This window comes from Mobula hypostoma, chromosome 7 (assembly GCF_963921235.1).
Source record: "Mobula hypostoma chromosome 7, sMobHyp1.1, whole genome shotgun sequence".
Taxonomy (NCBI): Eukaryota; Metazoa; Chordata; class Chondrichthyes; order Myliobatiformes; family Myliobatidae; genus Mobula; species Mobula hypostoma.
The window spans coordinates 139,715,190-139,734,822 of NC_086103.1; the positions used below are offsets into that span (position 1 = coordinate 139,715,190).

At 39.9% G+C, this 19,633-nt stretch overlaps 1 protein-coding gene across 1 annotated transcript in view; it reads left to right on the forward strand.

Moving 5' to 3' along the window:
- Positions 1-19,633, forward strand: part of ddx10 (DEAD (Asp-Glu-Ala-Asp) box polypeptide 10) — a 291,208-nt gene that overhangs the window by 35,220 nt on the left and 236,355 nt on the right. The window contains exons 6-9 of the mRNA XM_063054140.1: positions 1,575-1,764; positions 7,375-7,501; positions 10,844-11,006; positions 15,545-15,629. Of these exons, the coding sequence (XP_062910210.1) occupies positions 1,575-1,764; positions 7,375-7,501; positions 10,844-11,006; positions 15,545-15,629 (565 nt within the window). The remainder of the gene's footprint in view (positions 1-1,574; positions 1,765-7,374; positions 7,502-10,843; positions 11,007-15,544; positions 15,630-19,633) is intronic.

Genomic DNA, 19,633 nt, shown 5'->3' on the forward strand with positions numbered 1-19,633 from the left:
CTGTTGGCTGCTCTAGACTATTAAATAGTGAAGCAATGAGCAGGGTGTTTTATAGAGTGCTAGGTGGTGCATATGATCTGCACTTAATGTTGTAGGAGAGATTGGAATCCAATTGCCTGTGATCTTGTGATGCAGTGTATTGGTGCTTCAGTGCACACCTCTAATTCACCACTGAGTTAAACATCTCTAATGCACCACTGAATTAATTAGCTGGTCATGGTAGAGCAAATGTGTTGAGCTGAAGTATTCAGATTTTCCTGTCCTAGTTGTTACAAGTAAGTGTTTTATGCTCCTCTATTAATTTCTGTAGTACTTTGCTGCACATTTTCTAATTACTATATAGTACATTTCTGAAAGGTATGCAACAATGATTAGTGTTAATTTGTTTGAATCCTTTTCCGTTAAGAAGTGCCTAGCCTTTCTTCCATTGCAATGTGTTATATATTATTTTTCTTTTGAGAATTGGTCTCCTTGTCTTCATTGAAGTTACCAGAATGATTAAGGTGAAGAAAGGAGCCTGACATGCCATAACTCACTGGTGGATTCTTTCAAGATTTTTCTGGAGTAAACCCTGACTTAGGCAACAGGAAACAGACTGAAGTTTATAAAAGTTGACTTGAATATGCAGAAAGTGGAGAAGGACTTTCTGCATGTTTGTGTACTTTTGTTTTTATAAGCTAGGGCATATGCAAAAGCAAGGGTAGATTCGAATTGGGTTTGCCTGTGTAATGAGATTAATTACTATAAATGAATGGTATATTTTTAATAGCTGATGTGAGAAGAGGTTGAAGTAGTGTCTGAATATTAATACCTGGGAAACGAAAAGGATAATACTGTGCTTGTCTGCGTGTCCCACTCTGTTTTGTCACCATGACATTATTCTCATGTGCTGGACAAATGTGGGTTGAGAAAAGTTTAGTGTACAAAGATAGTGTGCCTTGGAGAGCTGGATGTTGAGGTAGGGACTGAAGCAGATGTCCCTGTGTGAATTGTAATGTGCAAGAATATTGATATTTTTAATGAGTGACTCCAATTGAGTTAAAATAAACAAGTGACCTGCATGTTGGGTAATTTATAATTAGTTTTGTATGCTTCTCAATGCTTGTTATGTGGTAAAAGATGCCTTGTAAATAGGTAATAGAATAACTTGTAGCTTACCAGGGAGAGAAGAGCTGAGATAATTCATGGGCAGATCATAGCCCGTTTCAAAGGGTGGAAAACTTTTGGTGTTGCTTGGAAGTCAGGTTTATGAATACATACCTTGTTCTTTGGGCACAATGTATTGGAGAAGTAACATCTACACATTGCTGCTCTGGGGCAGTGTGATAATTTCTAGGACTGCAAGAGGATAATGTTGGGGATAATAGAAAATACTGAGATTGTTTTGAAGCTCTCGTGTGATTTGTATTAGACCCTACATTGTACAAAATTGGAAGAGAATGTATCGATATTTATAATGGCCAGTCTGAATTACTATTATTATAATGGGTAGGTTTCAGCAATAGACTGTATTCTTATTGTGACTAAATGTATATAATCCTTGCCTTTGTTGAGAAGTATTTTTTCTCTTTTAGTATTGGATGAAGCTGATAGAATTTTGGATATGGGATTTTCTGAGACGATGAATGCCATTGTTGAAAATTTGCCCAAGAAACGCCAGACGTTGCTTTTCTCAGCAACTCAGACAAAGTCTGTGAAGGATTTGGCACGATTGAGTCTGAAAGACCCAGAATATGTTTGGGTGCATGAAAAAGCTAAATTCAGGTAGGTGTTCATTTGGATGGATATAGTAAGTTTGTAAGTTACAACGGATTCTCAAACTTTTGTTTCCTTTAGGTTAGGCATTAAATTCTGGCTTTGTCAGTGAATTCCTTGTTTCAATGGACCACTTTTAAGCACTAAATGTTCTTTGGCTATTGACATCTTTCATAATTGACTGTTTCTTTAACATCTGGCTGGTTTTCTTTCCAAGTTCCAAATTTAATTAAAAAAATATCATGAAGCTACAATACAAAGATACTGTTTACCCTCTTTGGACTGCTTCGTGAGTTTTCAAGATTTTAATTTATTTTTATTCCTTTCATTTGCTCTGTTTTTGCGTGCATATTCGTTTGCATATGGATTTGGTGGTGATTGCAGTTTGCATATGGTTTCTTCCATTTAAAATTGAATAAAGAATAGTGGATTACACTGCCTTAGTAACATGAAGAATGGACAATCTACATTTCTTAAATGGCGAAACAAAATTGCAAATTCCATGAAAAACAAATAAGGGAAGCATATATACGTCTCAAAACAATATCAACACTATTTGATTATTTTATAATTCCTAGTAGGTACTGTAATTATTCAAAGGTGAGGAATCTTAGATCAGTGGATGTTAGTGTTTTCTAATTGTTTTCTAACAATTTCACCATTACAATGTAGGATTGGACTGGAGTTATTTTAATTTCTTATTGATGAAAGTTCATTACCTACAAACTTGCATTATTTTATCTACTGAACTCAGTGGCCATTAAAATAGTTGTCAGTTAATTGGAAGACCCCAATGTTTTTGCAGCATTCCTCTTCGGAATGAGTATTCTTCTTTTCTTACATTTACCTATTCCCTTCTACTTCCCATTCTTATTACAAACATGGAATAACTTTTTAATACTGTGCTCCCTAGACATTATCATGAAACCATCTAATGTGGCTGCCTTCTCGCAGGTTGGGACAAAGATGTTGAGAAAACTAATTGTCATTGTCAAATTTCAGTCTTAATGGAGAAAGTGATGAACCTGCAGATTTTAGATTTAATACTTGTTCAATTTGCTAAATTTGGAAACAGTGTACATAAGCATTGCTGAGCTTTGCAGGTACTTGCCAATTTTTTGTTAGGTTTCATACAAGCTGTACGACGTGTACTTTTGGATGAGGGAACTGAATGCACAATCTGTGATGACAGAACAGCGGCATCAGTTTCCAAATGAGACAAAATTGTAATTTGGCATTGTATGAGATGTGTTTTTTTTTATATATAGCAATACAGTGTTGCGTAAAATCTTGTTTAGTGAGTGGGGACAAAAGACCTTAAGATATAAGACCGAGAATTATGCCATTTGGCCCATCGAGTCTGCTCCACTCACTAATGATACGTAGGTTAACTATTTATTTACAGGACAAGGCAAACACTGAATATTCAGTAAGGCCTTTAAGCTGTACTCAATTACAAGTACTTATATAAACTGAGTGTCTGAATTGGAAGGATAAACACACTAAATATACGTACAGTGGCAAATAGCTAAAGTGTGCGCCTGGACCCTCTATACTACGTCACACCTCCATATTTTACCATTTCCATGGCACACTTGACTACCTGCTTCACGATGACCCAGAGAGCAAAGGAGATCACATAGTTACAATGTGAGGTATTTAAACTACCGGTGCTGTGATGTCATCAGTTAAATGGCAGGTAGTGGGATGGGCTGCAATGCATGGGGGAATGGCTTTTGATGAACGGGCAAGCTAGACACTTAATGCAACAAACATTTACTCATTAACTCAACAAAGCATCTATTTCTAGAGAGTTGTATAAATTCCTAAATTTATATTTCTTTGGTTCCATTTATCTGGTTAAAGCCGTCAATTCAGAGTAATGTTGGGCAGTCAACTTTAATGAATTTCATTCAGGCTTGATCATACTGTTAATGATGCTACTTTTAACTAGTTGTTCTCCATTTAATCAGCAGCCACGTATTTCAGTTTTATAGCACAATATGTATATTTACAATGGACAATTTCTGTCATTATCTTAAAGTATTTCATAACTATGGTAAAACTGCAAAATCTTTGAATTTTTATGGTATGAGAAATCTATTTTTCCCAATGAGTCCATCCTAATGTAAAGCAATCTATTTAGACTCATTCTTCAAGAACTTTCCTTGAAAATATTGTATTCTCAAGTATTTATCCAGCTCCCCTTTTTAAAACGCTGAAAGAAGCTGCAGAATCTTGCTCCATCTTGGGCACTAGCCTACAAAGTACCCAGGACATCTTCAGGGAGCAGTGTCTCAGAAAGGCAGCGTCCATTATTAAGGACTTCCAGCACCCAGGGCATGCCCTTTTCTCACTGTTGCCATCAGGTAGGAGGTACAGAAGCCTGAAGGCACACACTCAGTGATTCAGGAACAGCTTCTTCCTCTCTGCCATCCGATTCCTAAATGGACATTGAATCTTCGGACACTACCTCACTTTTTTTCATACACAGTATTTCTGTTTTTGCACTTACTAAAAACTATTCAATATGCCTAATTGATTTACTTTATTATGTTTTGTTTTGTTTTATTTTATTATTATTATTTTTTTCTCTCTGCTAGATTGTGTATTGCACTGAACTGCTGCTGCTAAGTTAACAAATTTCATGTCACATGCCAGTGATAATAAACCTGATTCTGAATAATTGTATTTTCACCTTTGCAGACAGTGACACCTAGACCTTAATCACTCAATGCGAGAAATAATAGATTCTTTTTCCCTAGCAATACACACAATCTGGAGGAGCTCAATAAGTCAGGTAGGATCTATGGAGGGGAATAAGGCTCCCAGGATTTTGGTCTGAAACATTCACTGTTCATACTGTGACGGGGTCATAAATTACCCCTATGAACTGTGCTGTTGAAGAGAGAGAGAGGTATTTAACACCGACATCTTGTTGTGGAGAGAGACAGAGAGAGACACGGAGACGGAGAGACGGACGGAGACGGAGACTAACTTTGGGATTTCTGCTAAGTTGGAGAGAGAGGGCACCGAGCAGCTCGTAAGTCGCTATGGTGACTGAGGGTGGCGTTATTTGATGGACAATCGATGTTATAGTTTCTCTGGAGTGTGTTTATACTTCCCAAGAACATGGCGTGCTAGTGCATTCTTACACAGACAGAGATGGGAGGAGTTATTTGAATGACAGTTGGTACTCAGTATGGTGAGATAAATAGGAGGTCAGATAGACCTGAGGCACATGTTTTTTGGACACTGAATGAGCTTTGTTGTGCCCAGAGAAAAAGTGGGGTTTTGGAGGATCAATCAGGTGAATCGATCAGTAGCTCTTGCAGTGAGAAAAGGTAGTGACCGGTGGGGAGTTGCCCATGTGTCCACCCTTGCCTGGCTTGATGATTCCACCATAGAAAAATGGTCCCCTTTGTTGAAGTCACAGTCGGTGACTTCTAAAGGATTTTGGAGGACAACGAGAAGAGTGGCGTCAGCTCACCTGAAGACTCAAATCTCTTCTCCCCCCCCCCCACCTCCATCACTACTCAACTCAATACCACGAACTGAACTGAACTTTACTCATCATCGTAAGACTGCATCTATTTACCCCTAGACTTGAAGAAGCTTGGTTTTCCTATATATTCCACACTTATATATAATCATTGCTAACCTGTTTGATTTATCTGCATTTATGTCATTGTATTGCGTAGTTACTAATAAATATTATTAGTCAATAGCAATACTGGACTCCAAAGTGTTTTCCATTTCTGCTGGTTCTTTAACCTGTCACGGGGTACGTGACAATACTCCTTCATAGATGCTGCCTGACTTGCTGAGTTCCTGCAGCTTTTTGTGTTTGTCGCTCAAGATTTCCAGTATCTGCAGAATCTCTCTTGTGTTTATTCTTTTTCCTTGCATTCTTTTTACCCGCAGTTCACCTCATAACTTTTGCCCATTACTTTGAAACAATGTCATCTGGTACTTTAACCATCCTGTGATGAGAAAAGTTTATCAGTAGTCACTCTGTTTGAACCTGTCATAATCTTTGAACACCTTTTATTAAATTAACGTCCAACAATCCGTACCTCAAGAAGAAGAGTCTAGATTTATAACTGGAATCTTTCAATCCTAAAACCTTTTACAGTCCTAAACTATTCTAGTGTATTATAAAACAAAATAGGCAGGGAAAATTCGGCAGATAAAGTTGTGGGTAGAGAATCATAAAAACAGTTCTGATCAATTGTCCTGGACCTGAAACTTTAACTGTTTTACTTTCTGCTGGTACATCTGAATTGGAGTGTTTCCAACATTTTCAGTGTTTTTTATTTCAAATATCTGGCATCTGCAGTTTTTTTTGGTTTATTGATCTTTGCTTATCAGTGCACAAATGCTGTCTTGTGTTTTTGATTTTAAAAAAAGCCAAGGGACAGTCCCTTGGATTAGTCATTGAACTTCATCTCGTATACAATAGCAGTGATCTTGGTCGACGTATCAGAATTTGTAGTCCATTTAGTTTGAAACCTTTATCCCCGATATGGCAAAGCAGATTTTAATAGTCTGCATCTATTTTACATCTTCTGTGTGTTTTGTTAAATAAATACAATGCCAAAATAATATTGGGTTGTGTATAATGGGATTCTGAGAGTTCTCTCTAAAAAGCAGAATTATTAGAATAATTGACATCAGTTAAAAATGATTAAATCATGACAAGAGAAATGAAGAAGAAGCAAAGATGAAGGTAGCAGGAGTAATCTTGAATTTTATATGTAAATTAACTTGGATTTTATTTGTACAATTTTAATAACTGAAGGAAAAGATTCAAAGTTCCGAGGTATATTTATTATCAAAGTATACCACTCTGCGATTCGTCCTCCTGCAAGCAGTTATGAAACAAACACCATTTAAGAAAATATGAAACACCCAACGTGCAAAATAAAAGAACAGATTGCACAAATGGCAAAAAGCAAATAGACTATACATAGAATATCAAATCAGGAGTCCAGTATATCCAGTTTATTTTAGTTAAGCATTGCGCTGCTAGCGGACTGCAGGCCACAAGGCAGAGCGTTCTTTTCTGAAGCGTCCCAGACCGCATCGATGTCCTGAACAAACCACTCAAGCACGGCAATTAAAAAGAGTAACCATAATCCAGGAGCGTATGCAACATGAACCCTAACCTCCCCCAAAATGAGACTACAGCCTCTCTGGTCAATCCTATCATAATGGATACCAAGATAACTGCACTTTCCTCTGACAGCAGCTAGCGAGAAGGAGAGGAAGACTGGCCAAATGCAGGCAGACAGCTCCAAATGCCCACCTGTCCTCTGCTCTTATCCTTGTTGATTTCAACCTTGCTTGATGCCTCCATCAGAGAAAAGCAATGGAGTCAATAATAGGCTCCAGACTTCCAGTCCTCCAGGCCACACACTCCGCTCCAAACCTCGCTTTTTGTGTTTAACAGAAATCCCTACCTCTAACATTCCCCACCTGTACTTTCCTCCAATTACTTCACAATTATGCCCCTCCTATATTATATACCTGTAAACTCCACTTTGTTCCTGCTTTCCACATATGTTTATTTATAATGTGATCTTCTGCATGAATGTTGACGCGAGTTTTGTGTTGCAGCACCCCTGGAACACTCGAACAGAACTACGTGGTTTGTGAGCTGCACCAAAAAGTAAACATGTTGTATTCATTTGTGAAGAATCATCTAAACAAGAAGACGATTGTCTTTTTTTCAACCTGCAAACAAGTATGTATTTCCATTTCCATTTTGTGTCTTTATTGTTTTCTTGCTTAAACTTATTTCTATATTTTTGGGAATACATTGAAAGATAACTTTATTACAATAAACACACACAAATGCTGGAGGAACTCAGTAAGCCAGGCAGCATCTATGGAAAAGGGTGCAGTCGACGTTTCAGGCGGAGTTTCATGACTGGAGAGAAAAAAAAGATGTCAGAATAAGAAAGTGGGGGGAGGAGAGGAAGTAACACAAGGGTGATAGGTGAAACCAGGAGGGGTGAAGTAAAGAGCTGGGAAGTTGATTGGTGAAAGAGATACAGGGCTGGAGAAGGGAGAGTCTGATAGGAGAAGATTGAAGGCCGTGGAAGAAAGAAAAGGGGATGGAGCACCAGAGGGAAGTGATGGGCAGGTAAAGAGGTAAGGTGAGAAAGGAAAATGGGAATGGGGAAATCGGGGAGCGGGGAGGGGGGTGGGGTAGGGTGGCATTACTGGAAGTTTGAGAGATCAATGTTCATGGCATCAGGTTGGAGGCTACCCAGATGATGCTCCTCGGTCTGAGTGTGGCCTCATTGTGACAGTAGAGGCCATGGACTGACATGTTGGAATGGAAAGTAAAATTAAAATTATAAACCCACTGATTCTTATAGCTGCCTGGATTATACCTCTTTCCACCCTGTTGTTTTTTAAAAAAAAAACAGGCCATCCCCTTTTCTGAATTCCTCCATCTCCATCGCATCTGCTGTGAGGATGAGGCTTCTCACTGAAAATCTGGGGCTTCCCTTCCTCCGTCAATACTGCACTCAACTGCATCTTTTCCATTTTGCGCATGTCTGCCCTCTCCCCATCCTCCCGCCACCCCACCACAGTAGGATTCCTCTTGTCCTCACCTACCACCCCTCCAGCCTCTGGGCCCAGCACATAATTTTCCATAACTTCTGCCATCTTCAGTGGGATCCCACTACTAAGTACATCTTCTCCCCCCCCCCCCGCTTTACGCAGGGACCACTTACTACACATCTCCCTTGTCCATTTGCCCTTCCACACCCATTTCCCTCTTGGCACTTTTCCTTTCAAGTGGAAGTAGTACTACACCTCCCCCTACGTCTTCTCCCTCACAACCATTCAGGGCCCCGAACAGTCCTTTCAGGTGAAGCGATACTTGATCTGTGAGTCTGTTGGGATCATTTACTGTATCCCATGCTCCCAGTGTGGCCACCTGTATGTCGGTGAGACCCGATGCAGATTGGGAGACTGCTTCGCCGAGCACCTACACTTCATCCACCACAACTGTGCTTCATCCACCAGAACAAGCAGGATCTCCCAGTGGCCACCCATTTTAATTCCACTTCCCATTCCGACATGTCTATCTATGGCCTCCTCTGCTGTTGCGATGAGGTCACACTCAGTTTGGAGGAGTAACACCTTGTGTTCCATCTGGGTAGCCTCCAACCTGATGGCATGAACAGCAATTTCTTGAACTTCTGATAATAACCCCCCCCCCCACACACACTTCATCATTTCCTATTTTCATTTCCCTCTCTCACCTTATCTCCTTGCCTGCCTATTGCCTCCCTCTGGTGCTTCTCTCCCTTTTCTTTCTTCCATGGCCTTCTGTCCTCTCCTATCGGATTCCCTCCTCTCCAGCCCCGTATCTCTTTCACCAATCCACTTCCCAGCTCTTTACTTCGCCCCTCCAAGTTTCACCTATAACCATCTGGATCTTCCTCCCTTCCCCAACGACTCATTTTTTTCCCCAGCTCTTCTCCCCCCCCCCCCACTGTTTCCAGTCTTTTTCAAGACCTATGAAGGGTCTCAGCCTGAAACATCAACTGTACTCTTTTCCATTGATGCTGCCTGGCCTGCTGAGTTCTTGCAGCATCTTGTATGTGTTACTTGGATTTCCAGCATCTGCAGATTTTTCTCTTGTTTGTGATTTCATTTAAATAAACTATATGATTGACATTTCCAGACATGAGCCCCAGGTGAACATAAACATTACTGAGCTCTCTGCCATAATGTGTTTTTAGATATGGGCTCTCGGGCTTGCAACTTGGAGAGAAACCTCATCTTGTATTGTTCTGAGCTGTCACCCATTCACAGGACAAAGTTAGTTGTAGTCTTGATCTGAAGGAAAGCTAACAGTTGGAAGACAGAAATGCTTGCACATCTAATCCTTGGATCCTTGTTATCAGCAAAGGAAAAGATGAAAGTTTGATTAAAAGCGAAGTGTTGACTATTATACTTAAGTGCATTTTCAGTTTACTGAATTTTGGACTGAGAGCAAATGAAAGAAAATGTTCTGAATGTGATACAATAGAAAGAAATATTTGTTCTTTTTCCATGTAGGTATCAAAGTTGCCCTCGCATCTTTTGAAGGATTAAGGATTATGGTTTGTTATATAGTCTTTTGGGTAAACTGCAACCTGCTTTATCTTGTAAATGGGTGACAGCTCAGAACAATACAGGATTAGGTTTCTCTGCAAGTTGCAAGCCTGAGAGTCCATATCTAAAAACACAGAGCTTACTTGGCTTCATATCTGGCAATGTCATACAAACCGTTTATTGTAATGAAGTGTCTTTGAAGACTTGTCTACAATGTAGATCTTTAAGAAAATATTTCAAGTTCAAGTTTAGTGTCAGTCAACCATTCAGATATATTCAGCTAAAAAAAACAATTCCTCTTGGACCAAGGTGTAAAACACAGTACATTTATCACAAGCAACACTTAAAAATAATATTAAAACAATAACAACAAATAGAGAATTAAAAACTCTATAGATGTACAAATTGACAAAGTGCATATATGACATAATTAAACATACACCAGTATAATGCTACTGGTGCTGTCATAAATAATGTGTACTGAGTACACATAAATGTGTAAATAATGTGTACTGGGAAATCTCACAGCATGCTATCTAGCCTAACAGACCTTACTCTTTATACTGTGGTACCTTCCGTCTGACTGTAGAATGTTGATGAGTTTGTGGGATGGATGGGAGGGTCTTTGATAATACTGAGAGCCCTGAGAATGCACCACTTCTGGTATATCTCCTGGATTGAAGAGAACACTATGAGTTTACCCATATAACGGTTGAATGTTAGTGGCAAACAAGATTTGCCATAATATATTGTTTGACTAGCATCGTGAATTAAAAGTGGGATTGGGAGGGGAAATAAACAATTCTTGAAATGGAAGTTTGAAAAAAGTGTTTTACAATTTCAGTCCAAACACCTGAGGTGAGTATTTTCAGCATTTATTGGTTTTATTCCAACAAAAAAACAATTAGATTAACTTTTAAAACTTTTTAAGAATTGTAACCTTCACATTTATGTTTCTCTACATTAGGTCCAGTATTTATTCCGGGCATTTTGCCGTCTGCGTCCTGGATTACCAGTCCTAGCACTTCATGGCAAACAACAACAGATGAAAAGAGTTGAGGTCTATAATGATTTCTGCCGGAAAAAGGCTGCTGTCCTGTTTGCAACGGATATTGCTGCTCGAGGACTTGGTATGTAGTCTACAGGATGAAGAATGTAGGCAAATGATAAGGGCAATTCGAACTTTATTTTTATCTATTGACCTGAATAACCTGAGGAATTTTTTATTGTATGTATTTAATCAGCATCAGGTGTAATATCAGAGGCATATGACATGAAATTTGTTTTGCAGTAGCAGTACATTGCAATATGTAAAAATATTATAAATTACATTAAGAAATATATATTTAAATTAAATAGGGCAAAAGTAGAGGGAAAAAAGTAGTGAGGTAGTGTACGTGGGTTCATTGTCCGTACAGAAATCTGGCAGAGGGAAGGCTCTTTCAGGCTTCAGGCTCCTATATCACTGCCTTGATGGTAGCAATGAGAAGAGGACACGTCCTTCGTGATGGGAGTCCTTTATGATGGATACCACCTTTTTGAAGCATCACCTTTTGAAGATGTCCTCGATGCTTTGGAGGCCAGTGCCCAATTTGTCAGTCTTCCTGACTTTTGAGTGCAAGGTTCTTGGTACGACACTACCCAACAACTGGTCTATCTCTGTTCTGTACGTCTCCTTATCATCTGAAATTCTGCCATAATTGTGTTGTCGGCACTTTTGTAGATGGCATTTGATCTTTGCCTAGCCACACAGTCATGGGTGGAGAGAGAGTAGAGTAGTGGGCTAAACACACACCCTTGAGGTGCAGCAGTGTTGATTGACATTGAGGAGGAGATGTTATTTCTGATCTGCACTGACTGTGGTCTCCTGATTAGGAAGTCAAGGATTCAGTTGCAGGGTTTCAGATTTTGGAGTTTGTTCAGTCATACTGAGGGTATGATGGTGTTGAATGCTGAGCTGTAATCAATAAACAGCAGGCTGATGCAGGTATTGCTATTGTCCAGGTGAATCAAGACCAAGTGGAGAGCCAGTGAAATTGCATCTGCTGTAGACCTATTACGGCGATAGAGGCAGTGGAATCAAGTCCTTAGGCAGGAGTTGATTCTGGCCGTAACCAACCTCTCAAAGCACTTCATCACAGTAGTGGACCTGAGTGATACTTGATGGTTAACACAGGTTTTCATTGTCCTACCAGGTACACCATCAGGGCCTGACATCTTGTGAGTGTTCATGCTCTTGAAAGATGTCCTGATGTTGGCCCCAAGACAGAGGTCACAGAGTCACCAGATGCTGCAGGGATTTGCACAAGTGTAGTTTTATTCTCCCTTTCAAAGTGTGCAGGGAGCTCATCTGGAAGTGAGGCATTACAGCCATTCCTGATGTTATTCTTCACTTTGTAGGAAGTAATAGTCTGCAATGCTTACCAGAGCTGATGTGCATCAGAATTGTTTTTTTTTTGCTCTTAAAATAGCCTTCCATAAGTCGTATCTGGACTTCTTGTATAGTTCTGGATCACTGGTCTGGAATGCCACAGATCTAGCTCTCAGCGGGCTATCAATCTCCTGGTTCATCCACAGCTTATGGTTTGGGTATGTCCAGTCTATTCTCAAAGTCAAACACTAATCCACATGGGTCTTGGTGAAATCAGTGACAACCGTGGCATATTTATTCAGATTTGAAGATAAATCCCTGAATATTCTCCAGTCCACTGATTCAAAGCAGTCCTGTAACCTCTCATCCACCTTTCTTGACCATACTTTCATGGTCCAGAGTGTGAGCGTGGGATGGCATGGCAAGCATTCTTTCTGGTGGTGTAACAGTGGTCAAGTGTATTGGTCCCTCTGGTTCCACAGGTGATATGTTGGTGGTACTTGTTCAGAAATTTCTACAAGCTGACCTGGTTGAAATCCCCCCGCAGTGATCGGTGGTGCTGTTTTGTAACTGCTGATCGCAGTGCTCAACTCCTCCAGTGCCTGCCTGACATTGGCCAGGAGTGGATTGCACACCACTACTAGGATGACAGTGGAAAACTCCCTCGGCAGATAAAATGGACGTAACTTGACCACTAGATGTTCCAGGTCAGGTGAGCAGGACTGAGACTCAGCTATCCTGTCTTTGTGGTGGATGGTAAAGCCTTCGGCTTGCAATGCAGCATCCAAAATGATAGGGGGTGAGCAATATTTCCATGAAGCAAAGTACAAAGCAGTCCCTGATGTCCCTCTGGTACCGCAATTTTGTCTCAGGTCTTCAGTTTTATTTCTGAGAGACTGTACATTTGTTAGCAGGCTAGTAGGAGGTGGGAGGTAAGAGCTCAGTGTTCCAAGCTTGCTTGCAGACCAGCATTCTTTCCTCATTCCCCTTTTCTTAAAGGCAAGCTGCACTCGCAACTTGAGTCTGCAGTCCAGGATCGGCATTTTTTTGAGGATTAATAAGATTTTTAAATGTCTTAAAACGATGTTGCTTATTGGTACCCATGGCTGTGACTGTCGATTTTAGCTGAGTCCTTGAACGTTGTCCAGTCCACTGACTTGAAGCAATCCTGTAGCTGCTCTTCCGCCTCCCGTGACCCTCTCTTTGACGTCCTAATCTCTGGAGTCTTGCTTTTTAGCCTCTGCCTGTGTGCAGATGGGAGAAGGACAGCCAAGTGATCAGATTTTCCAAAAAGCGGTCTGGGTGTGGAAAGGTAGGTATTCCTCATCATAGTATAGCAGCGGTCTAGAGTGTTGGGGCCTCTGATGCTACAGGTTATAAGCTGATTGTAATTGTGCAGGGCTTTCTTCAAACCGGCCTGATTGAACTATATAGTCAGGATCACAGAGGAGAACTCTTGGTAAGTAGAATGGTCAGCATTTGATTGTTAGGTGTTCAAAGTCGAGAGAAAACAAGCATGTCAGAACCGCCACATCAGAGCACCACAAAGTTTATCATGAGAGTTTCGTCTGGGTTAATTTGAAGTAGCCAACTAAGTTGTTAATCATGTATTGGGACACGAAAGGAAACTGAAGCACATGGAGGAAACAGACATGGTTATGGAGAGAACTTGTGAACTCGGTACAGAAGGCACCCTACATTGTGATTAAACCCAGATCCCTGGAGCTGTGAGACTGTGGTACTAACTGTTGTATCACTTGGCTGTCCTGTTGTATTCACCTGCATCTTCCTTTCTCATCTCATTTATACTAAACTCTTGGTAGCCTGGCAAGGCTTTATAGTTTGGTTAAAGATCCTTCTACTTCCTGATCTGCGATTCACAGCGAGGAAATCCTCTGTAACAGTGACTCTGCAAACATGGTGAATAGGATACTGTCAGAATATCTGTGAGATTAAAACTGGTAATATGTTGAGTATCTTTACTACCAATAATAGTAGAAATTGGTTATATTCTGGCTTAGTATCTTCCTAAGTTTGACGTTGAAGACAGGATCAACCCTTGTTCAATAATGACTGCAGAAGAGCTTGTTAAGAACAGTGCCAGTCATACCTGAGAATTTATTTATTTAACGATATACCAGGTGGCTCTTCTGGTCCTTCAAACCATGCCCCCCCAGCAACCCCTGACAAGCCCAATTAACCCTAACCTAAACCTGGGACGATTTGTAATGATCAGTTAACCTACCTGGTATGTCTTTGAACTGTGGGAGGAAAGCAGAGGTCCCAGAGACAACCCACGCATTCCACAGGAAGGACGTACAGAGACTCCTTACAGAGGCACTGGAATTGGACCCCGGAAGGCTCTGAGCCTTAATAACGTTGTGCTAACTGCTATGCTACCTTTTCAAAGTAGGGGAGCTCAAATGATGAGACACAATACAGAACTGCTTATATGCTTAGCAACAAAAATAGTATATGATGAGCAGAGCTAAGTGATCTTGCAGTCAGCTAGTCAGATCATAGCTCAGGAGTCTGTTTCATTTAGTCGTGAATGATCATGGGCAATTAAACAGCTAATGGACAAAAGAGGTTGCAAGAATGTCACTATTCTCAATTTGGTAGGGTTCAGCATCTGTGTGCTTAAATAAAAAGATTGAAGTATTCGTATCCACATTCAAACAGAAATGTCAAATAGATTATCCATATTTGCTGCTTTTATAGAAACCAATCACAAAGAAACCTGTCTCTGGCCATTTTAATTCACTGCATGTGATATTCAGTGCCCACAAACCTTTCTTGATGCAGCCAAGGTTTTGAGACCAGACAGGATGCCACCTATCGTATTGAGAATTTGCAGAACAAAACTGCCTGCTCCTCTAATTAACCAGTTGCATTGTAGCATTAATCCAGCAGTGTGGGAAATTACCCATGTATGTCTGTTCAGACAACATAAGGCATGAAATGATAAGTGGCAAGTAATATTCACATCACAGTAGTTCAGGCAATGACCATCTTCAACAAGGATGAAGTCAAAGTGTCAAAATAATATAAAAAGGACAGCAGGAGATCATGCTGGATATTCGACAGGATACATGTGGAGATACTTTCATCTATGGGAGAATCTTGAACAAGAAAACATAGTTGCATGATTAGAAGCTTGTCATTTAAAACTGAAGTGAATAGGAACTTGTCACAGAGGGAGATGATATCTAGAATTCTCAAGTTCATGTGCAGAATATACAGCTTTTTATTATACTATTGAAGTGTCTAATTAAAAGAATTTTTTTTTTAACCCAGATTTCCCTGCTGTGAACTGGGTTCTTCAATTGGATTGTCCAGAGGATGCTAATACTTACATTCATAGAGCTGGGAGGACAGCCAGGTATTGTGAAATGAATCCATGCTTATCTAACTGTATTCCTGTTCTTTTGGTGAATTTTATTATAGATATCATTTGAGTGCTTATAATGAATAGATTATATGTAACTTTATAGATTAAAATGTAACTTGACTTTTAAAGAGTCATACATTTTCTTTACCTAGCTTGATAAATTAATTTCTTTTGGTTATTTTCTTTTATGTTACAAATTGTTATGAATATTGCAATGGTTTTCTTGGTCTCTGTTTAATGCTACTACCTGTGTTCTGGAAGAGGCAAAAAGAGTGTGAGTGGATTCAAAAATGTTGTACTGCTGAATATTTCCTGACTGAACTGGAAAAATATGTTAACTTTCACACTTAAAATATTTTTTAAAATTTCATATTTAAAATGTTAAATTGTCCACCATTTAGTCAGGCATTACTTGCTCTATATGTGGTATATCCTGGGGGGTTCCCAGATTGACCTCAGAACCCATCGAACTGGAGTGGAGACAAATTCTCCTTGGTTCCTCAGGGACCACCTGAGAAGAAAAGAATGTCTGATAGAGATAAGAGACTGCATATGCTGGAATCTGGACCAAAAAGCAATGCTGGACAAATTCACGCAGCATCTATGGAGGGAAATAGACAGCCAACATTCTGGATTGAGACCCTTTGTCTGGACTGCAAGATGGAGGAAAGATAACCAATATAAAGAGAAGGGGGTGGGGGGAAAGAGTAAGAGCTGGGAGGCGATGGGTGGATCCAGGTGAAGAGGGATGATTGGCGGATGGAGGAGGGAAGAGTGGATATCATGGCAGAGGCTGGAGACAATAGTGGAGACATCAAAAGGCTATTGCTGATGAAGTCTGAAAGGAAAGGAAAGTGGAGCAAGGAGCCAAGTAAAGGAGATGGGGTGAGAAGGAATGTCTTTCAACCTTCACACCAAATTTATATCTGTCATACATTGAAATACATTCCTTCAAAAAGGGCAATACAATATTTCAATCACCTGATAAAGGTAGGCACCAATTGTAGGGAGCATGAAAGTATGAATTTCAGTGCTAAACTGATGGATGTTTCTTTGGAACTTTATTGTAATGGGTGTTGGAATATTTAGTAGTATGTCAGCAAGTCAATACTTAATTGGTAATACACCAGTTTCCATTGCTTATGTTGGAAATTAATTTATTTTGGCAGGAGCATTTTAAAGAATTTATTGTACAATAAATTATGTAAGATTTCATGTCTATTTACTCGAACACCACAATCTGCTTCATGGAAATATTTATTGGATTTTTGAGATTACATTTAAGATTAACTGTAGAACTTTGCAATTTGCAGTGACTACTCTTCAAAGAGGGGAAAATTTGGTTATCTTTAATTTGTACATTTCTGAGGATCTGAGCACTGTTGGTAAGATGAACTGCTCAAACTTGTGAAGGTGGTGGTGTGAAGCTGTCTTAAATGGCCAGAGTCCTCCTGTTGGGTGTGGAGTTCCAGGATTTAGATCCTGTGATGACATGGAAATGGTGATCCATTTTCAAGTTGGGATGTTGTGAAACTTCGAAGGGAACCTGTAACTGTTCCTCTTCTTAAAGTTCTCATTTTAGTAGTCAGAGAAAGGTCATTTCTTTTTTTTTAAATTTTTAAAAAATATAATTTTTATTAAATTTTCAAAATGAATACATGGAAGATAATATCTACCCTCCCCCCCCCCTTAACCCTCAATATAAATTGATAACCATGATCCCATAGGATTTTTTTCACTGGATTAAATTTCTTCCTTCTCTTCAAAAGTTCATAACTTATGTCAGGGTAGAAAAAAATTTTGTTCCCTTGAATCATCAATGGCCCTTTTCTATTCTTGGCAGCTTGGGCAGCTGCCTGTAGAAACCTTTCCTTGTCTTGAAATCTTAAGAATTTTATTAAAATTGCTCATGGATATTGGTCATCTTGTGGTTTTGGTCTTAGAGCTCTATGTGCCCGCTCGATTTCAATTGATCGGTCCTCCTCTTTCATTTGCAAAACTTCCGGGATCCATCTTTGAAAAAATTTTATTGGATTTTTTCCCTCCATACCTTCTTTAAGACCAACAATTTTAATATTATTACGTCTACTGAAATTTTCCAACCTGTCCACTTTCTCCAAGAGTCGATTTCTTTCCGTGTTCCAGACAAGCAGATCATTTTCTGTTTTTTCCACGCTATCATTAATATGGTCCATTTTTCTTTCCATCTTCTGAAGCTTCTTATCCATTTTATCCTGTCTTTTCATAGCTTTATTATAGCACATCTTCATGTCTCTAAGCTCTGCTCTTACTTTTCTTAGTTCAGCTGTTAATTACAATAAAGCCTCTCTTATGTCTCTGTCATCTCCTTTACTTCCAATCTCTTCCAGTTCTTCCTCCTCTTCTTCATCTGTATTCTCTGTGGTATCCGATTCTGACTCTGAGTCACTTTCAGTTGCAGTGGCGGTCGGTTCTTGTAGTTTGAGTTGTGTCGATTTGCGCATGCGCATTTCCGGCATCATCTTCCGAGAGACTGCTACCGCCGCCATTGGTCCCTGTTCTATGGCGGGGATAGAATGCATCTCCTCCAAAGGAGATCCAACCTGAGTCCGAGGCTCCATCGCTGCAGTAGGCCCTTTTTTCTTCCCATCTCGCGGCGGCTTCGCAACAACAGACTTCTTCTGTTGCGGTTTAGGAGGCATATTGTAAAGTAGTCTTGCAAAGTTTATAAATAGTTTTCGGAAAGTATTTATTAACTTTGTTTTGTTTAAACGGTACTTTGCTAATTTTTTACGGGAGAGCTGGATTTACATGTCTGAATCCCACGTCATCACGTGACGCCCCCCCGAGAACGGTCATTTCTGACAGTATCAGAAATCATTGGTGAGTGTGGACTGGGACAGCCTGTTTTCTGGGAAGGGTGTACTTGGAAAGTGGGAGGCCTTCAAAAAATGTAATTTCAGAAGTACAGGGCTAGTATGTGCCTGTCAGAATAAAAGGTAAAGATAACAGGTGTGGGGGAACCTTGGTTATTAAGAGATGCTGAGGCCCTGGTTAAGAAAAGTAGGAGGTGCACAGCAAGTATAGGCAAATAGGAACATATGAGCTGCTTATGGAGTACAAGAAATGCAAGAGAACACTTAAGAAAGAAATCGGGAGGACTAAAAGAAAGTGTGAGGTTACTCTGGCAGACATGGTGAAGGAGAATCCTAAGGGCTTCTACAGATATGTTAAGAGCAAAAGGACAGCAAGGGACAAAATTGGTCCTCTGGAAGACCAGAATGGTAATCTATGCATGGAGCCAAAACAGATGAGGGTGATTTGAAATGCATTCTTTGCATCTGTATTTACTTGGGAGACGGATACAGAGTCTATAGAAGTGAGGCAAAGCAGTATCAACATGGACCCTGTACTATAAACGTAAATTCACTGGATCAAATAACGACAGCACAAAAAAAATCGTTACTTTTCACCCATTTATTTCTTCGAGCTCAGCCGGCGAGTGAACTTGGACCCGACATCAGGGAGAGAAACATTCTCATCTCCCAGGAGGTTCAACAAGTTCGCTGCCTGATGTCAGAATTGTTAGAAGTTATAAGGCCACCGATACAAAAGAACAATCAGTTTGATAAGCATTCCAGCCAAGTCAATGGACTATTGATACAGAGAACAATCAGTTTGATAACTATTCCAGCCAAGTCAATGGACTATTGATACGAAAGAACAATCAGTTTGATTACCATTCTGGTCAAGTCAATGGATTATTGATACAAAAGAACAATCAGTTTGATAGACACTTCAGCCACCTTAATGAAAGAAAAGAATGTCCTACCTGGTTTGTTGGAGCCACAATTTAATTACAAAGATGCATCAAATTTATGCTTTAATTAAGAAGGGAATGTCCTGTCTAATTTTCATCAGGTACTGCCTTTTGTCAAAATCAAAAGGTCTGAAAAGCCCAGAGACATCTTATGTGGATCTGGGTGAACTTTAACCCTTATCTTGCTCCAAAGAAA